Below are 21197 nucleotides of genomic sequence, written 5' to 3' on the forward strand. Positions count from 1 at the left end.
ATTCACTAAATATTGCAAAGTCCAAAATCAATCATATGTCAGCATGATAGTTAGATTAAACAATTCACAATCTACAAAATTGGAAATTTGAGAAGAAAACATTTCACAATCTACAGCAGAACTCTGTACGGTTTCATGTTGTTTTCCTTTTTTGTTTTATAACATGGATACGGCATGGTTCCTTGATTGGGTTTCCTCACGCATGCAGGTGACGGAAATGTGGTGTTTAGCGGGGTTTCTTCCTCAACTTTGGCGCCTCCCGCCCTGCCCGCCAGTGGCCGGTTTTGTCGCTTGTAAGACCAAGAGAGGCGAGAGGAAGCCAGGTGAGGCATGGGATCCCCGGCGTTGTCGCTTGAAATCTCTTTTGCTTGCTTGGTTTTGTTGATGGTTTCATTGGGTGTGCATGCAGGGGGCTCTGCTGCGAAGGGAGATGGCCGGGAAGGGAGGCAAGGGGCTGCTTGCGGTGAAGACGACGGTGGCCAAGGGCGCCGTCGACAAGGACAAGGACAAGAAGAAGGCGCCTGTGTCCCGCTCATCCCGCGCCGGGATTCAGGTTTGCCCGCTCCCTAATTCCCCCACTTTCCTGTAGCTATTTTGTGGACCGTTCTCGCGGGTGAATTGTTAGATCTCCAAGTGTTTCCTGCCGTGGATCTGGTGCCATGCTGCACCTTATGTTTGTACGAGATTTGTTGTAGAAGCTTATTGTGTTCCATTGTCAGTATTGATTATCGATTTGTAGTAATGATTATCAGTTAGCTGGTTCGTTTAGGTTGTCTCCCCCATCTTAGTCAGAGTTTGTTTGTTATGTTGTAAACTATGCCAGATCTATGTTTTGCACTCCTGCAATGTTATGACAGTATACTGATTGCAGGCTTCAGTACCATGCACTGGCAAAAGTCCCATATTTTATTGATCTATTAACTTGTAGCTGTACCTTTTGAATTCTACCCACACTTGTACTGTACTATTGTGGGATCCATTTACGGTTTTTTCTATATAATAATAACATTGCTGGAGATAGGCATGTATTCTCTTTTTACAAGTAAGATTTAAGATGTGTTTATACTCTTCATGATCATCTGCCATGTAGTAATTGTTATTTTTTGTGACTTCTAAAAGCATCGTACTAGTTGAATTTGTGTTATCATTCTGAGAACTTGTCCTTTTTATTGAATGGTCTCTTCATAATATATTTGCTCCAATTTTTTGATTCTTCTTTGCTGATTCATGTAACAGGGCGTCCTGACTATGAGCAAGAGCAAGAGCAGGTGCATGTGCCTGTTTGTAATTCTAACGAAGGAGCTCCATCTTGAAGAATATGGTGTTTGTAGAGCTTGTAAATTAGTTACTCCACATGTAGAGTTATTTGTAGAGCAGGAGCACCATTGTATTGCGTGTTATTTGTAGAGCAGGAGCTCCATACAGAATCTGGCTCTATACTGAATCTGGCTGTTGTTATTTGAAGTATTATATGTGTTTTTTGTCAGTGCCAATTTAAATATAGGTTATTTATTTACTGTCAAAATGAAATGAGGAATATGGCCCTGACAAGTCAGACCCACTTGCTAGAACCTGACAACTTGGACCCACTTATGAGAACATGATAACTGGGATTCAGCCCAGCAAAGAAATGGCCCAGAAAATACGTGATCAAAAAGAAAATCAAGGGCCACGCAAAGAAATCAATAAGGCTGAATTGTTGGGCCAGACCCAGGTAGCTAATAAAAGCATAGGAAAAAATACATTAAAAGGCCGAATTGTTGGGCTAGGCCCATGTAGAAAATCGAATTGGACCGGGCTGAATCTTGTGCCACATCAGCTTGCCACGCTGGATGCCTACATGGCCTGGGGGAGGTTGCTAGTGACCAAAACGCCACAGTAGGAATATTTTGGTCGTAAACGTCTTTGACCATTCCAGAAGAAAGGTCGCTATAGTCAATTTACGACGGCCAGCTTTTGACCTTCTGTTTTTGGTCACAAAAAGGTCATAAATGGAAATTTGTGACCTTTCAGTGACCAATAGTGGTGGTCATAAGTTGACATATTTCTTGTAGTGCTTGCCCTTTGCCTACGAAATCTCCAGATCCGCTTCGACCTTCTCCCCTCCGATGAGTGATGGCGCCCCGCAAGGCCAAGATTGACGCGCCGCCGGCCTGGTACACGCCAGCTCTAGATGCACCCACTATTGATGATGGTGTGGGCCACGAAGGCATCCGTAGTTAGGGTTCTGTCACGCCCAATATGCGACCCTATCCAAAAGGAACTCGAAGGTCCCACCAAGGATAGTGCCGTGGTTCTAAGTCTGACAGTAGAGTGGGGGGTAGGTACGGAGAGGCAAGGTCCTAGCTATGGAGAGGTTGTAAACACAAGAGATGTACGAGTTCAGGCCCTTCTCGGAGGAAGTAAAAGCCCTACATCTCGGAGCCCGGAGGCGGTCGAGTGGATTATGTGTATATGAGTTACAGGATGCCGAACCCTTCTGCCTGTGGAGGGGGGTGGCTTATATAGAGTGCGCCAGGACCCCAGCCAGCCCACGTAATGAAGGGTTTAAGGTGTATTTAGTCCGGGGCGTTACTGGTAACGTCCCACATAAAGTGTCTTAACTATCATAAAGTCTACTTAACTACAGGCCGTTGCAGTGCAGAGTGCCTTTTGACCTCCTGGTAGTCGAGTGAGTCTTCGTGGTCGAGTCCTTCAAGGTAGTCGAGTGAGTCCCTCGTTGGTCGACTGGAAGGTGACCTCTTCTAAGGGTGTCCTTGGGCAGGGTACTTAGATCAGGTCTGTGACCCTACCCTAGGTACATGACCCCATCATTAGCCCCCGAATGGATTGAGGCTTTGAGTGACGGAGGAGTTGATGCTGTTTCCGATTAACCTTTGCACACTGGTCGTGTGTTGTTCTGAACCAGAGAATCTCTTCGTTGATAGTGAGCAACTTGTCTTCAGTCGACTCGATCCATTCTTTTCTTTCGTCGAGTGATCTTTCGGGCTTCGTCGATTTTCGAGCGACGGATCGCAGGAAATCCCGCGCCTGACAGACCGATCTACCGTTCGCAGATTCCGCGGGATGCGAAATTTGGGGAAACGCGCGAAGCGGAGCGGACCGCGGCGTTCGGATGGGACGGGACATAGACGCCTCGATCCCTGCTCTGCTTTCTTCGCCACGTATCCCGCCCGCGTAATAGTTCCAGGATATGATTAGATCGACCGGGCCCACCTGTCATCCACTCAGAAGGGATCTTATAAATGCGCCCGGCGAGGGTTTTTTGAACAGTGCCTCAGCATTCTCTCTCTGCCCCCTTCGTCTCCGCCCAACGTGCTCGCTCTCGCCTCCGCACCACTTCTCCTCACGCGCCCCGCCGGTAGCCATGGTCAAGGAGAAGATGGCGGCGCTGGAGCGCGCGAAGAAGGCGTCGGCGACGGAGAAGGCGAAGGGGAGATCCACCAGCCGCGGTGGGTCTTCGTCTAGATCTCGCCTGCCAAAAGGCTGGGTCCAGGGAGACTGGATCCAGTCGACCATCACGGAGAAGGATCTCCTCGACATGGCCAACGAGGGCCTGATCCCTCATGGAGCTGCGAGGCTTCCGGGGAAAGAGTGGCAGCCCCAGCCGGAAGAGGGTGAGTGCGTGCTTCTGGCTACCCATGTTGACCGCAGATTCTCTTTGCCGCCGAGCATTTTCTTTCGTGGTTTCTTGAACTTTTTTGGAGCGCAACTCCACCACTTCACCCCGAATTCTATCGCCTACCTTGCCGCGTTTGTGTCCATGTGTGAGAGTTTTCTGGGCTGTCGACCGCATTGGGGCTTGTTCAAGCACATATTCACATGTCGCTCTCAAACCGTGAAGAAGGCGAGTCCAGGCGACGAAAGAACCCGAGTGGTCCAAATGTGTGGAGGTCTGGGGATCCAGGTGAGGAACAAGAGCACCTTCCCAGCCATGACATTTCCCGAGTCAGTCAGAGGCTGGCAGTCGACCTGGTTCTACTGCCAGGACGAGTCGACGCCGGGGCAGTCGAGTGGACTCCCTCAATTTACCATGGACCGAGTGAACAAGCCCTCCTCTCTGAAGTTGATTCCGGAGGAGAAAGCTGACGTGAAGATGCTGATGGAGCGCGTAGTTCAGTTGGTTCGGGAGGAAGTGACGGGCATGGATCTCCTGGAAGTTTTCCTTAGGCGCCGTATCCAGCCTCTTCAGTTCCGGAGCCATTGCATGTGGTTGTACTGTGGGACTGAGGATGTGACTCGGGTCAATCCAGAAACAGTCGACGATGCCACTCTGGAAAGGTGGACGGCCGCTGTTACTGGGAACAAGGACAACCCTCGCGGGGCCAGAAGGATTCCCCCACTCGACTGCCACAGTGACCCAAGCAAGGTATGTCTGCTCCACTTCCCATTGTATTCTCGTCATATTTATTTCTGTTTTCTCTGCCGATCAGTCGACTGATCTTTGTCTTGTTGTTTATCAGGCCCTCACCGAACTGTACTCGATGCCCAACGGAGCGCAGGCTCCGACTGAGGAGGGAGAAGCGAGCGGGGCGAGAGCCAGGAGGAGGAGTGGGACTCGGACGCCGCTGAGGCCGATGATGATGACGATGACGATGACGATGGTGACGATGAGGACGAGGAAGAGGAGGAGGAGGAGGAGGTCGGACCACCGCGCTCGGAAAGGCGGTCGAAACTTGCCCATGACCCTGCGACCGAACGCGGCGAGGGGGTTGCGACTATTACACAGTCGACTAAGCGCCCTCGGACCACCTCTCCGGCGCCGACTGAAAAGGCGCCGAAGCAGCCCAGGGCGGCCTCGTCGAAGCCGACCAAGCACCTGCCGAAGATGAAGGTGTCCATCCCCACCATATCAGGGTAATCATGTTGCTTAAGTCTTCTTGTTCTGTGTGAACTTTGTCTCTGGTTGGCGCTGGAGTTAGTCGACTGATTCTTTGGAGTTGCAGTGCTGCTACTTCTGAGACCTCGGCCCGGGCTGATGACCATGAGATGGAGGATGCAGCAACCTCAAGACCCGGTACTATACTCTTAACGCCACTTTTAGTCGACCGACTCATGATCTCTAATTCTGATTCTTTTCTGTAGCTCCATCCAATGTTGTAATCACTCTCCCTGATGATGATGAAGACGAGGAACCGGTGAAGTACAGAAGGAGTAGGAAAGCGTCTGCCAGCAGGGTGACCCAGGATGTGACGGTGCCTGAGGCTCTGGTCGCGGAGGAGGAGAACACCACTCACACACCATGTCCTTCGCAGATCCACTGACGAGTGCTCCGCAGCCCTCCCTCTTCACGATGCACCACGTCCCAGAGGACCAAGCTGGCGCAGCGAAGGAGGCAATATGCCAGGCAGGGATCATGATGGAGCAGTTGAAGACCATCCGGGATGCGAGCCAGGCAGCTTACGACGCCAGTTCCGCCCTCCAACGCAATGTTCAGGTCAGTCGACCACCATTTGTTCTGTTAGGGTATGCTACCAAAAACTTTTCCTTTCCAGAATTTATAGTAGTCACCCACTGGGTGTGTCGATTAAACTCCGTGTTAGCGGGGGCACGCTGAGTGCACCCGCTGGGTGTAGTCCCCAAGGCTAAGGTCGACTGCTGGCAGTCGGCCTTAGGCTTTATAATTTCAGTCTTTCCGTCATTCGACTATGGCGACTGGATTTCGCAAACTGGTCGACTGGTCGACTCTGTCTTCAATAGGATTAGTGGGGGCACGCTGAGTGCACCCACTGGGTGTAGTCCCCAAGGCTAAGGTCAACTGCTGGCAGTCGGCCTTAGGCTTTATAATTTCAGTCTTTCCGTCATTCGACTATGGCGACTGGATTTCGCAAACTGGTCGACTGGTCGACTCTGTCTTCAATAGGATTAGTGGGGGCACGCTCAGTGCACCCACTGGGTGTAGTCCCCAAGGCTAAGGTCAACTGCTGGCAGTCGGCCTTAGGCTTTATAATTTCAGTCTTTCCGTCATTCGACTACGTCGAATGAATTTCGCAAACTGGTCGACTGGTCGACTCTGTCTTCAATAGGATTAGTGGGGGCACGCTGAGTGCACCCACTGGGTGTAGTCCCCGAGACTACGGTCGAATGCTTGTATTCGGCTGTAGTCTTAGAAACACGTGATTTTTCCTTTTTCACTCGGAAGTGAATTATATTTGACATTTTAGTCGATTGGTTCTTCGCAGAACTCCTGTGATCTTGTGGCTCGCTACTCTGAGCTGGAAAACAAGCACGTTCAGCTCGAGCTGAATTTGAAGCTGGTTCAGGAGAAACTGACGAAGGCAAAGGAGGAGACCGAAGGTATGTTTGGTGAGACCTTGACGACTGCTTTTTCCCTTCATTTGTTTCAAAATCTGATCTTGCTGTAACTTGCAGGTAAGGTGAGGGAGGCCCAACGGAAGAAGGACCTTGAACTAGCTGAGAAGACCAAGCTTGTTGACGAGAAGTTAGCTTCAGTCGCCAAGCTTGAGCAAGAAAATGCCAATCTGAAAGCTGCTCTTGGGAAGAAAAAAGATCTGGAGGCCTTCCTGAATGGTCTTGCCAAGAAGTTGTTTCTTATGCTTGAAGGTAAATTTCTATGCTCGGCGATCATTTCCAACCGTGGTTTTTTCCATTCGACCATCGCCTTGACTCGGTGATCGTCCTTGCAGAATTTTGTCAAAACTTTGAAGAAGAAACTAGCCGGCTGGAACCAAACATTGACCCCGTCAATTCTCCGATGGACGACGAAGTTGCCATGAATGTTTTCCGACTGGAGTCCCGTGTTGCAGCTGTCGTGGACTATCTTGCAAGGCTGAAGGTCGCCACATCTCGCATCGACTCGACGCTCTGGCCCGGGGAGACACTTCAGAACGACCTCGAGTCGCTAATGGCTCGCTTGAACACGATCCCTGGTCGAGTGCAGGAGTGGAAAAAGTCCTCGGCTCGGTGCGGTGCAGATGTTGCTCTGTGTCTGGCCCGAGTCCACTGCAAAGATGCGCGAGAAGACAAGCTGGCGGCCCTCCGGGTGGCCAACACCAAGAAACACGACTTCAGGTCCTTTATGGAAACTTTCCTTGCGGCTGCCACTCGGATCGCAGATGGAATTGATCTTGATGAGTTTGTTGCACCTTCCAGCCCTCCACAGGAGGGGTAAAAAACTTCTTCTAAGCTCGACGCTTTAAATTTGCCTCGGTATGCTGAGTGGAGTTGTAACCGATAAACCTTAACGGGCTTAGCGCCTGAGCACTTTCGGTTCCTTTAGGTATCGATCCGAACTTGAATTTGGTGTTTGAATATGATTGCTTTTGGCTCGAAATGTCTTTTGCAGGTTCAAAGCAGGGCGCTTACTGCAATCGACTTATTCCTTAGTCCACTTAGGTGAGCGCTGGGCTGCAGCTAAGCCTCCCAAGTGAGAAGTTTGCTTTTCACTCGGTAGGATTTCTATATCTTAGGCGAGCACTGGGCTGCAGCTAAGCCCCCGAGTGAGAGGTTTGCTCTTCACTCGGTAGGATTTTTGATAACTTAGGCGAGTACTTGGACTGCAGCTAAGCCCCCGAGTGAGAGGTTTGCTCTTCACTCGGTAGGATTTTTATATCTTAGGCGAGCACTGGGCTGCAGCTAAGCCCCCGAGTGAGAGGTTTGCTCTTCACTTAGTAGGATTTCTGATAACTTAGGCGAGTACTTGGACTGCAGCTAAGCCCCCGAGTGAGAGGTTTGCTCGTCACTCGGTAGGATCTTAGGCGAGTACTTGGACTGCAGCTAAGCCCCCGAGTGGAAGTCTGGCTTACCACTCGGTAGGATTTTATTTAATCTTAGGCGAAACGGATTCGCAGCTAAGCCTCCGAGTGGGAGTCTGGCTCACCACTCGGAGGATTTTTACAAACTTAGGCGAAACGGATTCGCGGCTAAGTCACCCACTGAGGGGAAATTTTATTGGACAAAATAAGAAGTGACAAAAATTATGGAGGAACTATGACACTATTATTTTGAGGTCCAAGAACTACAGAAGTACTTTATTGCAACTCATCCGAGTGATAAAGCTTAAGTGTAAAATGGGCGGAGTAGTTCCGCGTTCCAAGCTCGAGGCTCGTCGATATTATGTTCGACGTTGTAAAGACGGTACGCCCCATTGTGGAGAACTTTGGTGACAATGAAGGGTCCTTCCCAAGAAGGAGCAAGCTTGTGTTGTTTCTTATGATCCACTCGGAGAACTAAATCTCCTTCCTGGAAGGCTCGACCCCTCACATTTCTGGCGTGGAAACGACGCAAATCTTGTTGGTAGATGGTCGACCGGATCAGAGCCATCTCCCTTTCTTCCTCTAAAAGGTCGACTGCGTCCTGCCGCGCTTGTTCAGCTTCTGCTTCGTTGTAGATCTCAACTCGAGGAGCATTGTGGAGAAGATCACTCGGCAAGATTGCTTCAGCTCCGTAGACCAAGAAGAATGGAGTTCTTTCGGTCGACCGATTAGGTGTGGTCCGCAGTCCCCAAAGCACTGAGGGAAGTTCGTCGACCCAAGCTCCAGCTGCATGCTTGAGATCACGCATCAGTCCGGGTTTCAATCCCTTGAGAATCAGGCCATTGGCTCGCTCTGCTTGTCCATTCGACTGCGGATGAGCGACTGAAGCGTAGTCGACTCGTGTGCCTTGAGAGTTAGAGAAATCTCTGAATTCCTCCGAGTAAAAGTTCGACCCATTATCCGTAATGATGCTGTGCGGGACTCCATATCTGAATATTAGTTCCCTGATGAAGCTAATAGCAGCACCGGCGTCAAGGTTCTTGATTGGTTTAGCCTCAATCCACTTGGTGAATTTGTCGACTGCCACCAGTACATGCGTGAAGCCACTTCGCCCTGTTCTCAAAGGACCGACCATGTCCAACCCCCATACTGCGAAAGGCCAGACGAGTGGGATGGTCTTCAGAGCCGATGCAGGCTTGTGCGACATATTCGAGTAGAACTGACATCCCTCGCACTTATCCACTATTTCCTTTGCCATCTCATTCGCCTTTGGCCAGTAAAATCTGGCTCGGTATGCTTTGGCCACGATGGTCCGAGAGGACGCATGATGACCACAGGTTCCCGAGTGGATATCATTGAGGATGATTCGACCTTCTTCTGGTGTTATGCACTTCTGACCAACTCCAGTCGCGCTTTCTCTGTATAATTGTCCTTTGATTACGGTAAAGGCCTTAGATCGACGGACGATCTGTCGAGCCTCTTCCTCATCCTCCGGGAGCTCTTTTCTCAGGATATACGCGATATATGGAACTATCCAGTCGGGAATGACCACCAAGACCTCCATGACCAAGTCGACCACTGCTGGGACTTCAACCTCAGTCGGATCTGTGGCACTCTTGGGCTGTGGAGCTTCTTCGGTGAAAGGATCTTCTTTGACTGACGGAGTGTGTATATGCTCCAAGAACACACCACTCGGAATGGCTTCTCTCTTGGAACCTATCTTTGCTAGATCATCAGCTGCTTGATTTTTCAGTCGGGGTATATGATGGAGCTCCAACCCCTTGAACTTCTTTTCCAGCTTCCTCACTGCACTGCAGTATCCAGTCATGGCTGGGCTTCTCACGTCCCACTCCTTCATCACTTGGTTGACCACTAAATCCGAGTCGCCATAGACCATCAGGCGACGGACGCCGAGTGAAATGGCCATGCGCAATCCGTATAAGAGGGCCTCATATTCTGCCTCATTGTTGGAGGAATCAAAGTGAATCTGGAGCACATATCTGAGCTTATCTCCTCTGGGGGAAACCAGGACAACCCCAGCACCGGAACCATTCAACATCTTAGAGCCATCAAAGAACATGGTCCAATGCTCCGAGTGAACTTCAGTCGGCTGTTGCTGTTCAATCCACTCGGCGAGGAAATCTGCTATTGCCTGGGACTTAATGGCCTTCTTTGCTTCAAACTTGATATCAAGGGGAAGAAGTTCAATCGCCCATTTAGCCACTCGACCAGTTGCATCTCTGTTGTCCAAAATCTCTGATAGTGGAGCGTCGCTGACGACTGTGATGGAATGATCAGAGAAATAATGAGCAACCTTCTTTGTGGTCATGTATATTCCATACACGAGCTTCTGATAATGAGGATATCTCTGCTTGGATGGAATCAAGACTTCAGACAAATAATACACTGGGCGCTGAACTTTGAGAGCTTTTCCTTCTTCTTCCCGCTCGACCGTAAGCACAGTACTGACGACTTGTCCTGTGGCTGCGATATAGAGCAACAGAGGCTCTTTGCTGATTGGAGCAGCAAGCACCGGCTGGGTGGAGAGCAGAGCTTTTAGCTCGGCAAACGCTGCATCAGCTTCTGGAGTCCACTCGAACTTGTCTGCCTTCTTCATCAGTCGGTAAAGAGGCAATGCCTTTTCACCGAGTTGTGAGATGAATCGACTTAATGCGGCCAAGCATCCAGTAAGCTTCTGTACATCGTGCACTCGCACAGGGCGTTTCATTCGGAGAATAGTGCCGATCTTCTCTGGATTAGCGTCGATTCCTCGCTCGGAAACGAGAAAACCGAGTAACTTGCCACCAGGAACTCCAAATGTGCACTTTGATGGATTGAGCTTGATATCATACCTTCTGAGGTTGGCAAATGTTTCGGCGAGGTCAGCGAGCAGGTCGGAACCTTTTCGTGACTTGACGACGATATCATCCATATACGCTTCCACATTCCGACTGATTTGAGTGAGTAGACACTTCTGAATCATTCGCATAAATGTGGCTCCGGCATTCTTGAGGCCGAATGGCATGGTGATATAGCAGAAGCACCCGAATGGAGTGATGAAAGCTGTTTTTACCTCGTCGGGTCCGTACAGACGGATCTGGTGGTACCCGGAGTAGGCGTCTAGAAAAGACAGTCTCTCGCATCCCGCGGTCGAGTCAACAATTTGATCTATGCGAGGGAGAGGAAAATGATCTTTCGGGCAGGCCCGGTTGATGTGCTTGAAATCAATGCACATTCGGAGCGATTTGTCCTTCTTAGGAACCATGACGACATTAGCGAGCCACTCGGAGTGGTATATCTCTCGGATAAATCCTGCCGCCAACAGTCGGGCCACTTCCTCACCAATGGCTTTTCTCTTCTGGACGGCGGACCGCCGAAGATGCTCTTTGACTGGTTTTGCAGATGAGTCGACTCTTAGGCGATGCTCAGCCAGTCCCCTGGGAACACCTGGCATGTCAGCGGGCTTCCATGCAAAAATGTCCTAGTTCTCACGGAGGAACCGGATGAGCGCTTCTTCCTATTTCGGGTCGAGTGTTGTGGAGATGTGGGTCGGAGCTGCATCGGGGTCGGTCGGGTGAATGTGAACAGGCTTTGTCTCACCGGACGACTGAAATGCAGATTCTGTGGCGGGTTTCTTGGATCGCAGCAAATCACTCGGATCTGCGTTTTGCTTGTATTCTTCGAACTCGACCGCTGTCACCTGGGAATCGGCAATCTTTGAGCCCTTCTGAAAGCACTCTTCTGCCTTTTTCCGATCACCGGTGACAGTGATCACTCCTTTGGGGCCGGGCATCTTCAATTTGAGGTACACGTAACATGGTCGGGCCATGAACCGTGCATAAGCTGGTCTCCCCAAAATGGCATGATATGCACTCTGAAAATCCACGACCTCAAACGTCAACTTCTCTTTGCGAAAATGTTTCGAATCACCAAACACCACGTCCAGAGCTATTTGGCCGAGTGACTCGGCTTTCTTCCCTGGTATAACTCCATGAAAGCTCATGTTACTGGTGCTCAGTCGGGACATCGGAATGCCCATTCCTTTCAGCGTGTCTGCATACAACAAATTCAGCCCACTACCACCGTCCATCAGCACTTTTGTCAGTCGAGTGCCTTCGACAACTGGATCGACCACCAAAGCTTGCCTCCCAGGGGTGGCAATATGAGTCGGGTGATCAGATTGGTCGAATGTGATGGGTGTTTGGGACCATCTCAGATAATTTGCTTTTGCTGGGGCGACCATGTTCACCTCTCGGTTAATGACTTTCGATCGACTCTTGCTTTCCACATCTGCAAAGATCATCAGAGTGGAGTTGATATGCGGATATCCTTCCTCACTGTCCTCCTTGTCTGCGGCCTTGTCCGACTCCTTCTCCTTGTCCTTAGACTGTTTTCCCTGAAACTGTTGGATCAGGAGTCGACATTGGCGAGTGGTATGCTTCGGGTAGATGATATTCCCCTCTTCGTCTTTCTTCGTGTGGATGTGACACGGCATATCCATCACGTCGTTCCCTTCTTTATCCCTTACCTTCTTAGGGTTCCAGGATCCTTTTGGTTTCCCTTTAAACTTTCCCTGAGTCACGGCCAGAGCCTCTCCAGGAGCTGCCGGTTCAGCCTTCCACTTCTGTTTCCGACTGGTGTTTCCCTTTTCCGACTGACTCGGCTTGTGCTTGCCGCTTCGGAGTCGGTCTTCTTCTTCGCCGTTGGCGTACTTGGTAGCAATCTCCATCATCCGACTCAAGGTCATGTCACCGGTTCGACCAAATTTCAAACTCAATTCTCTGTTCTTGACACCATCCTTAAAGGCGCAGACTGCCTGATGATCAGACACATTCTCCATAGTATGGTGCAAAGTGATCCATCTCTGAATATACTCTCTGAGAGTCTCATTGGTCTTCTGCACGCAGACTTGCAGCTCCGTCAATCCAGCCGGTCGCTTGCAAGTTCCTTCAAACGTTCTGATGAACACTCGGGACAGATCTTCCCAAGTGTAAATGCTGCTGGGAGGTAATTGAGTTAACCATGCCCTGGCAGATCCTTCCAGCATGAGGGGCAAATGCTTCATGGCCACCTCGTCGTTCCCACCACCAATCTGAACCGCCACTCGGTAGTCCTCAAGCCAAGTTTCAGGCTTAGACTCACCAGTGAACTTGCTGACCCCTATTGCCAACCTGAAATTGGGAGGGATAACTGCGGCTCTGATAGCTCTGCTGAAACATTCAGGACCAGAAACATGCACTCGACTGCATGTGGGCGCATCTCTGTCGAGTCCACCTCGATGGGCTCTGTTCCGGTCGACCAAACCTTGCACGATAATGGATCGCGCGTCGAAGCCTGGTTCTCGGGGGTCGACTGGAACTCTTCGCCCCGCACTGAGCTGACGCCTGTCATCTTGCTGCCGAGGAGCGTAAGACCCACCCCTCGGAGGGGAATTGGGCACTCGACGCCTATCATCTCGGTCGAGTCGGTCTCCATATTGGTCTTGCCGATTCTCGCGCCCTTCACGTCGCGGAGGCGATCTGGGGCTGTGAGCCGACTGAACCGTATTCGCAGCGACGGATCAACTGTGAATTCTGTTGCGCGACTGTGACACGGCAGAATTCTGATCTCCTGCCGCCCGGAGCAGATCCCTGATCTGCATCAAGCCTCTGCTAGCTTCCGACTAAGAGGGCTGGATGGACTCTGCTATACGGGTCGCAGCTGCTAAATTCTGGATTGGGGTTCGATATACCTGAGTCGGCGGGAAGAGTTGACGTCGACTGGTGTCGCGAACTCGTTGCCGCACGCGCTCGTCGAGTGCTCGCTGAAGATTCTCCAGTCGAGTGCGTTCGGCCAAATTGGCCAAACGTGCCTCCTCCAAGGCGCGAGCCTCGGGGGTTTCTCCTGCGATGGGAGTACGCAGGGCATCCACGTTCCTGCGGCGAAGTTCCTCTCTTTGCAGAGAGTCGAGTGGCTCGGGCTGGTACTCTTCGTGGTCTCGTGCGGGGTCGCCTCCGTCGCCTGCTCCACCATCACGGGCGAAGCCAGGGGGACTGCGGGGCCCGTCGACCATCAGGATTTCCGCCGCTGGATCACTGCTATCGCACTCGGATGCAGTCTCTACGGAGCCAGTCGACAGATCGAACAGGCCGTAGAGAGATTCGTCGGGCTCGATTGCCGCAACTTGGGTGGTGGCCGTCTGGCGAGCCACCGCGTGCCTCACCCACCGCTGAAGCCTCGACCGGCCCGAGCGCTTGCACTGGCGGGAGACCGGGAGGGTGGCCGATGGGGAAGTCGACCGATACGGGGTCGACAGTTGCCGCAGCAGAATGCCACGGACACATGCGCGAAAATGCGTCGCACCGCGGACGGGGAGCGCATCGACGTCGAGTGGAGCCTCCTGGAGCCAGGCGGAGTCGTCGGCGACGAAGGCGAGAGCACCGAGACGGATCTCTCGACCCTCAACCAAAACTCCAGCAGTCACCATGATGAAAGTACTCGGAAGAACCGCAACCTTTCCACAAAATCGCTAAAACACCTGCCCCACGGTGGGCGCCAACTGTCGTGGTTCTAAGTCTGACAGTAGAGTGGGGGTAGGTACGGAGAGGCAAGGTCCTAGCTATGGAGAGGTTGTAAACACAAGAGATGTATGAGTTCAGGCCCTTCTCGGAGGAAGTAAAAGCCCTACGTCTCGGAGCCCGGAGGCGGTCGAGTGGATTATGTGTATATGAGTTATAGGATGCCGAACCCTTCTGCCTGTGGAGGGGGTGGCTTATATAGAGTGCGCCAGGACCCCAGCCAGCCCACGTAATGAAGGGTTTAAGGTGTATTTAGTCCGGGGCATTACTGGTAACGTCCCACATAAAGTGTCTTAACTATCATAAAGTCTACTTAACTACAGGCCGTTGCAGTGCAGAGTGCCTTTTGACCTCCTGGTAGTCGAGTGAGTCTTCGTGGTCGAGTCCTTCAAGGTAGTCGAGTGAGTCCCTCGTTGGTCGATTGGAAGGTGACCTCTTCTAAGGGTGTCCTTGGGCAGGGTACTTAGATCAGGTCTGTGACCCTACCCTAGGTACATGACCCCATCAGATAGACCCGCATATTGAAACGTTTTTGCAAGGTGGATATCATTACATCAACATTACATAATAGATGGGGATACATACAGAAGGCATACAATGCCACACGAATACAACATCACAATACATAAGAGCATCATCCGGCTACGGATGAAACACAAACAGAAACTCTAACGACATCCACCCTGCTAGCCCAGGCTGCCGACCTGGAACCTATCCCCTGATCGAAGAAGAAGCAGAAGAAGAACTCCAAACAAGCAAACATCGCTCTCGCGTCATGACCATCGCATAACCTGCACCTGCAACTGTTGTTGTAGTAATCTGTGAGCCACGAGGACTCAGCAATCCCATTACCATGGGTATCAAGACGAGCAAAGCTTAAAGGGAAAGGAAGGGGTAAAGTGGTGAGGCTGCAGCAGCGACTAAGCATATATGGTGGCTAACATACGCAAATAAGAGCGAGAAGAGAGCAAGCAGAACGTTCGTGAAACTAGCAATGCTCAAGAAGTGATCCTGAACTCCTACTTACGTCAAACATAACCCAGAAACCGTGTTCACTTTCTGGACTCCGCCGAAAAGAGACCATCACGGCTACACACACGGTTGATGCGTTTTAATTCGTATCTGGTGTCAAGTTATCTACAACCGGACATTAACAAATTCCCATCTGCCTATAACCGCAGGCACAGCTTTCGAAAGATTATACCCTGCAGGGGTGTCCCAACTTAGCCCATGATAAGCTCTCGCGATCAACGAAGGATATACCTTCTCCCAGGAAGACCCGATCAGACTCGGAAACCCGGTTTACAAGACATTTCGACAATGGTAAAACAAGACCAGCAAGACTGCCCGTTGCACCGACAATCCCGATAGGAGTTGCACATATCTCATTCTCAGGGCAACACCGGATAAGCTAAGCGTACAGGTACCGACGTAACCCAAGTTGCCAAGGGATGGTCCCGCACGGTGCTCTAGTTTGGACCAACACTTAGACAAGCATTGGCCCGGGGGGTTGTAATAAAGATGACCCTTGGGTTAATTACTCCCAAGGGAAATGTATGTGGTGGTGAGGCAAATGGTAAAACCAAGGTTGGGCCTTGCTGGAGGAGTTTTATTCAAAGTGAACTGTCAAGGGGGTCCCATAAATCACCCGACCGCGTAAGGAACGCAAAATCCGGGAACATAACACCGGTATGATGGAAACTAGGGCGGCAACAGTGGAACAAAACACCAGGCATAAGGCCGAGCCTTCCACCCTTTACCAAATATATAGATGTATTAATTAAATAAGAGATATTGTGATATCCCAACATAATCCTGTCCACCACGTAGCAATCTTCAACTTCACCTGCAACTAACAACGCTATAAGAGGGGCTGAGCAAAGCGGTAACATAGCCAAGCAACGGTTTGCTAGGAAGGGTGTCAAAGGTTAGAGGTTCATGGCAATTTGGGAGGCTTGATGAGCAAAAGATAGGTAACGCAGCATAGCGATAGAGCTAAGCAACTAGCATAGCAATGATAGTAGTGAGATCCAGGGTAGCGGTCATCTTGCCTGAAATCCCGCAAGGAAGAAGAACGAGTCCATGAAGAAGATGAAGCCACGAAGACGAACCAAGCGTAGACGAACGAATCCTCACGATCGCAACGAAACGGGAACTATCGAGAAGAAGCACATAACATGGTAAACACACCACACATGAACAATGACATGATGCACAAACAAGTATGATGCAAGACAATACTACATGAAGCTACTCATGGCAAGGGATGATGCAAAACAAAACAACACATCAAGGCAAGTTTAAATGAGGTCGGGAACAACATATAACAATTCCGGTAAGTCCTCATATGCATATTTCGAAATTGGTCCAGATCTGAATAAACCTTATGTTCAAGTTGTTAAACATCAAGTTAAGATGCACAAAGATGATCTACACAAAATTCTAGTCAAGTTACATATAAAGTTCATTAGATTTGGAGCTACGACCTAGAAGATGTGAGCAAAACAAGTTAAACATGGCATTGATGCAAAATGCATACAAACATCAAGAAAACACCTCAAAATATGGATGCAACATGATAATATGAAACTATATGCAAAATCAAGCAAGTTTCATATAGAACACACTCAAAACGGAGCAACGGTTCAACACATACACTCCAAACAAGTTATAGCAACAATCTGTCCAAAACAGCAACTAGGCATATTGCAAGCATCAAAACAACATGCTACAGCATCTCAACATGAAAACAAAAGACATGGGCATGATTTACAGGTAAAGCATAACAAAACATGAACACTGAGCTATCTCCAGAAATCACTAGAACATGCTCAAACACACATGGCAAGATTGCAAATAATAACAGTTCAGACTTTGCAGAAAATAACATCAGGTTGCAATGTTTAGAACTATCAAACAACATGTTACAGGATCTTATCATGGCAAACAAAGGCATGGCATGATACTACTAAATGCATAGAACAAAAGTCCCTTACTGACCATGAGCCAAAAAGGATCAGAAGATATGATGGCACCCATGTAAACATGGCAAGTTATATTACAGATTCATACATGGCAGGAACAACGATAAGTAGGCATGTAGATGAGCTTGTACCACTCAACACAGAGCAATACATGGCATGGCAAGGCAACCAACAGTAATAAGACATATTTATGAAGCTAAGCATGGCAATAGAAAGTTCATAGGGTACATGTAACACTAGCAACAATCATGGCAACAACTGAACTAAATGTTAACAGGCTGACAGCAACATCATTTAGCAACTTTGGAGCATGATTACAACAAGTTACAACAAGCTATAAATGCTACCAGGGGCATGTATGGATAGAGCATGACATATATAACAAAACACCCTTAGTGAACATCTCCAGATTATGCATAGAATGACTAGTAGAAGCAGGTTTACATAGCATCACGAAATAACAGATTCGGCCTAGCAAAACAGCAACAGCAAGTACACTACTTAACAAGCTCGATTCACCCACCACAAGACATTGCATGACAAGATAAGCATAGCATCAGCAATAAGACATGTTTATGAAACTACCCAAGTCAAGAACAAGTTCATAGCATGCAAGGATCAACTACAACAACCTTGGCAAAATTGAATAACATGTAAACAATCTGCGAGGAAACATTTTGGAGCAAAAGTAGAGTACGAAAATGACATGCTAGACTACTCCATAATTGCAAACATGGGCATGAATGGATAGAGCATAATCATATGTTCAAAACACCCTTAGTGAAGTATCTCAAAATATGCATGGATCTCTCTGTAGCATCAAGTTTACATGGCATCAAAATAACAGCAGAACAGGGACTCAAATCAGCAACATCACGAAGCCTAGTTTACATGCTTGTGCTAGTCACCACATTGATCACAAAAATACATGGTAAGCACCTCTGTAAAGAAGACATGGCATAATTCAAAACACATGTAGACATCAACCTCATAGGATGCACACATCAAATATGGCAAAAATGACAAAAGAGCAAGTTCTGTTAAGAAACAGGAACTAACATTATGAAGCACTCTTGCAACGATGATTCAGGCATCTAGATGACCTCAAATGAACATGATGCAATGGAGTGAAATGAAGTACTCGTTAATACGAACAATTTGACATATTACACACACAAAACGGAGCTACGGATGCAGAGATACAATGCGATGAACATGGCATGATTGCGCAAAAATATTCGGGACTTAGCAAAAACGGGGTCAACCTGCGATTGGATCTGGATCGGGGCGCGGGAACCGAGGCCGATCCGGAGCTCTCGCCGGAGCTGGGCGGTGCCGGCAGCGAGGAAGGAGGCGGGAGATAGGGGCCGGCGAGGGGGGCGCGGCGAGCGCCGGCGGGAGGCGGGCACCGGCCGAGAGGCGGCGCGGGGCACGCGGCAGCGAGGATCCGGGGCCGGCCGGGCGCCGGGCGGCGAGGCAGGTGGCGACGGGGCCCGCGGCAGGGAGCCCGGCGTCGCGCGGGACGGGCAAGGGAGGACGGCGGCGGTGTGCCGCGGCGGCGACAGGCGGCGGTCGTTGACGGGAGGCGGCGGGCGCGACGAAGGGCGGCGGCGACGGTCTCAGCGCGGGGCGCGGGCCGAACGGCGGCGGCGGCGCGGGATCGGGCCTGGGGCGGCCCGGAGCGGGCTCCCCATGGGCCTGGCGGGCCTGCGGCGGAGGGACACATGTCGGGTGCTGGTTGGCTGGACGGTGGCGGCGGACATGTCCGGGCGGTGGGGAAAAACGTCCGGCGGCGGAGAGGGACTAGGTTAGGGTTTGGTCTGCGAAAAATCCGGAGGGGAATACATATATATAGTTTCTGGGAGCTAGGAGAGTCCAAATGAGGAGCGGTTTTCGCCCACACGATCGCGATCGAACGACCGAGAGCATGGAGGGGAGTTTGCTGGGTTTTGGGCCACTTTGGAAGGGTGTTGGGCTGCAAGACGAAAGAGGCTTTTACGGTTACCCGGTTAACCGTTGGAGTATCAAACGACCTCCAAATGGCACGAAACTTGACAGGCGGTCTGCCAGTGCTATACCAAGGCCGCTTGGCAAACCTCGGGCCATTCTGAGAAAGTTTAACACCCGCTCACAATAGGAGACAAAAGGGGAACGCCGGATGACATAGGAGCGCCGGATTGCAAAACGGATAACGGGGAAAAAGCTCGGATGCATGAGACGAACGCGTATGCAATCCAATGCACATGATGACATGACAAAATGCAACACACAAGCAAATGACATGGCAACAACGAAGAATAGCTGGCGGACACCTGGCGCAACGAATCCGGAGCGTTACAGGTTCCTCCAAGATCTCTTCTTTTGTTCCCTGCGAGGAATCAAGCAATGCCCCGCGGGGGCGTGTAAAGGGTCTGCGATGTCTTTTCTGGACGTTGAAAGGGATCGAGAAGAGGTGTCTAGAGGGGGGTGATTAGACACTATGTACCAAAGTTGCAGTTTTTAATCTCTTTAGGTTTAAGTGGAGTTTTAGCACAAGTTTAACAATCACCCTTTTCCAAATTCGATTATAAGTGAAGTGAGTTAAGTTTCAATAAATTCCCACAATACATATCAAACAAGCATGCAAAGAGTATATGAGCAGCGGAAAGTAAAGCATGCAAGTTGCAAGAATGTAAAGGGATGGGATTGGAGTGTGCAAACGCAATTTGGAGACACGGAGATTTTTGAGCCGTGGTTCCGATAGGTGGTGCTATCGTACATCCACGTTGATGGAGACTTCAACCCACGAAGGGTAACGGTTGTGCGAGTCCGAAGGGCTCCACCCACGAAGGGTCCACGAAGAAGCAACCTTGTCTATCCCACCATGGTTGTCGCCCACGAAGGACTTGCCTCACTAGGGGTAGATCTTCACGAAGTAGGTGATCTCCTTGCCCGTACAAACACCTTGGTTCAACTCCACAATTTTTTCGGAGGCTCCCAAGTGACACCTAGCCAATCTAGGAGACACCACTCTCCAAGAAGTAACAAATGGTGTGTTGATGATGAACTCCTTGATCTTGTGCTTCAAATTATAGTCTCCCCAACACTCAACTCTCTCTCACAGGATATGGATTTGGTGGAAAGAAGATTTGAGTGGAAAGCAACTTGGGGAAGGCTAGAGATCAAGATTCATATGATGGGATTGGAATATCTTGACCTCAACACAAGTGTAGGTGGTTCTCTCTCAGAAAATGTAAGTTGGAAGTGTAGGCATGGTCTAATGGCTCTCGCCACGAATGAAGAGGAGGTGGAGGGGTATATATAGCCTCCACACAAAATCTAACCGTTACACACGACTTACCAATCTCGGTGGGACTGAATTGAGAAACTCGGTCAGACCGATTCAGTAAATCTAGTGACTGTTAGGATTTTCGGTGGGACCGACATGCAAATCGGTAGGACCGATATGGTTAGGGTTAGGGCATAATGTAATCTTGGTGAGACCGATTACACAAACTCGGTGAGACCGATTTTGGTAATAAGCTAACCAGAGAGTTGGTCAGGTAAACTCGGTGGGACCGATTCGCTCATCTTGGTGGGACCGAAACATTACGAAAGGGAAACAGAGAGTTTACATTGTAATCTCGGTAGGACCGATTACTCAAACTCGGTGGGGTCGATTTTGGTAATAAGCTAAACAGAGAGATTACAATCCCATCTCGGTGAGACCGAGATCCCTATCGGTGAGACCGATTTGCCTAGGGTTTGTGGCGGTGGCTATGACATCTGAACTCGGTGGCGCCGGATAGAAAGAATTGGTGGACCGAGTTTGACTTTTGGTTTAGGTCATATGTGGATGTGAGAAAGTAGTTGAGGGCTTTGGAGCATATCACTAAGCATTTTGAGCAAGAACCTCATTAAGCAACACCTCATCCCTCCTTGATAGTATTGGCTTTTCCTAT

At 49.9% G+C, this 21197-nt stretch overlaps 1 protein-coding gene across 1 annotated transcript in view; it reads left to right on the top strand.

Moving 5' to 3' along the window:
* Positions 1–412: 412 nt before the first annotated feature.
* Positions 413–21197, top strand: part of LOC123140890 (histone H2A.1-like) — an 82653-nt gene continuing 61868 nt past the window's right edge. Inside the window, exon 1 of the mRNA XM_044560157.1 lies at positions 413–553. Coding sequence (XP_044416092.1) covers positions 431–553 — 123 coding nt within the window. The 5' untranslated portion in view covers positions 413–430. The remainder of the gene's footprint in view (positions 554–21197) is intronic.

The sequence above is a fragment of the Triticum aestivum genome, chromosome 1B (genome assembly GCF_018294505.1).
Source record: "Triticum aestivum cultivar Chinese Spring chromosome 1B, IWGSC CS RefSeq v2.1, whole genome shotgun sequence".
NCBI lineage: Eukaryota > Viridiplantae > Streptophyta > Magnoliopsida > Poales > Poaceae > Triticum > Triticum aestivum.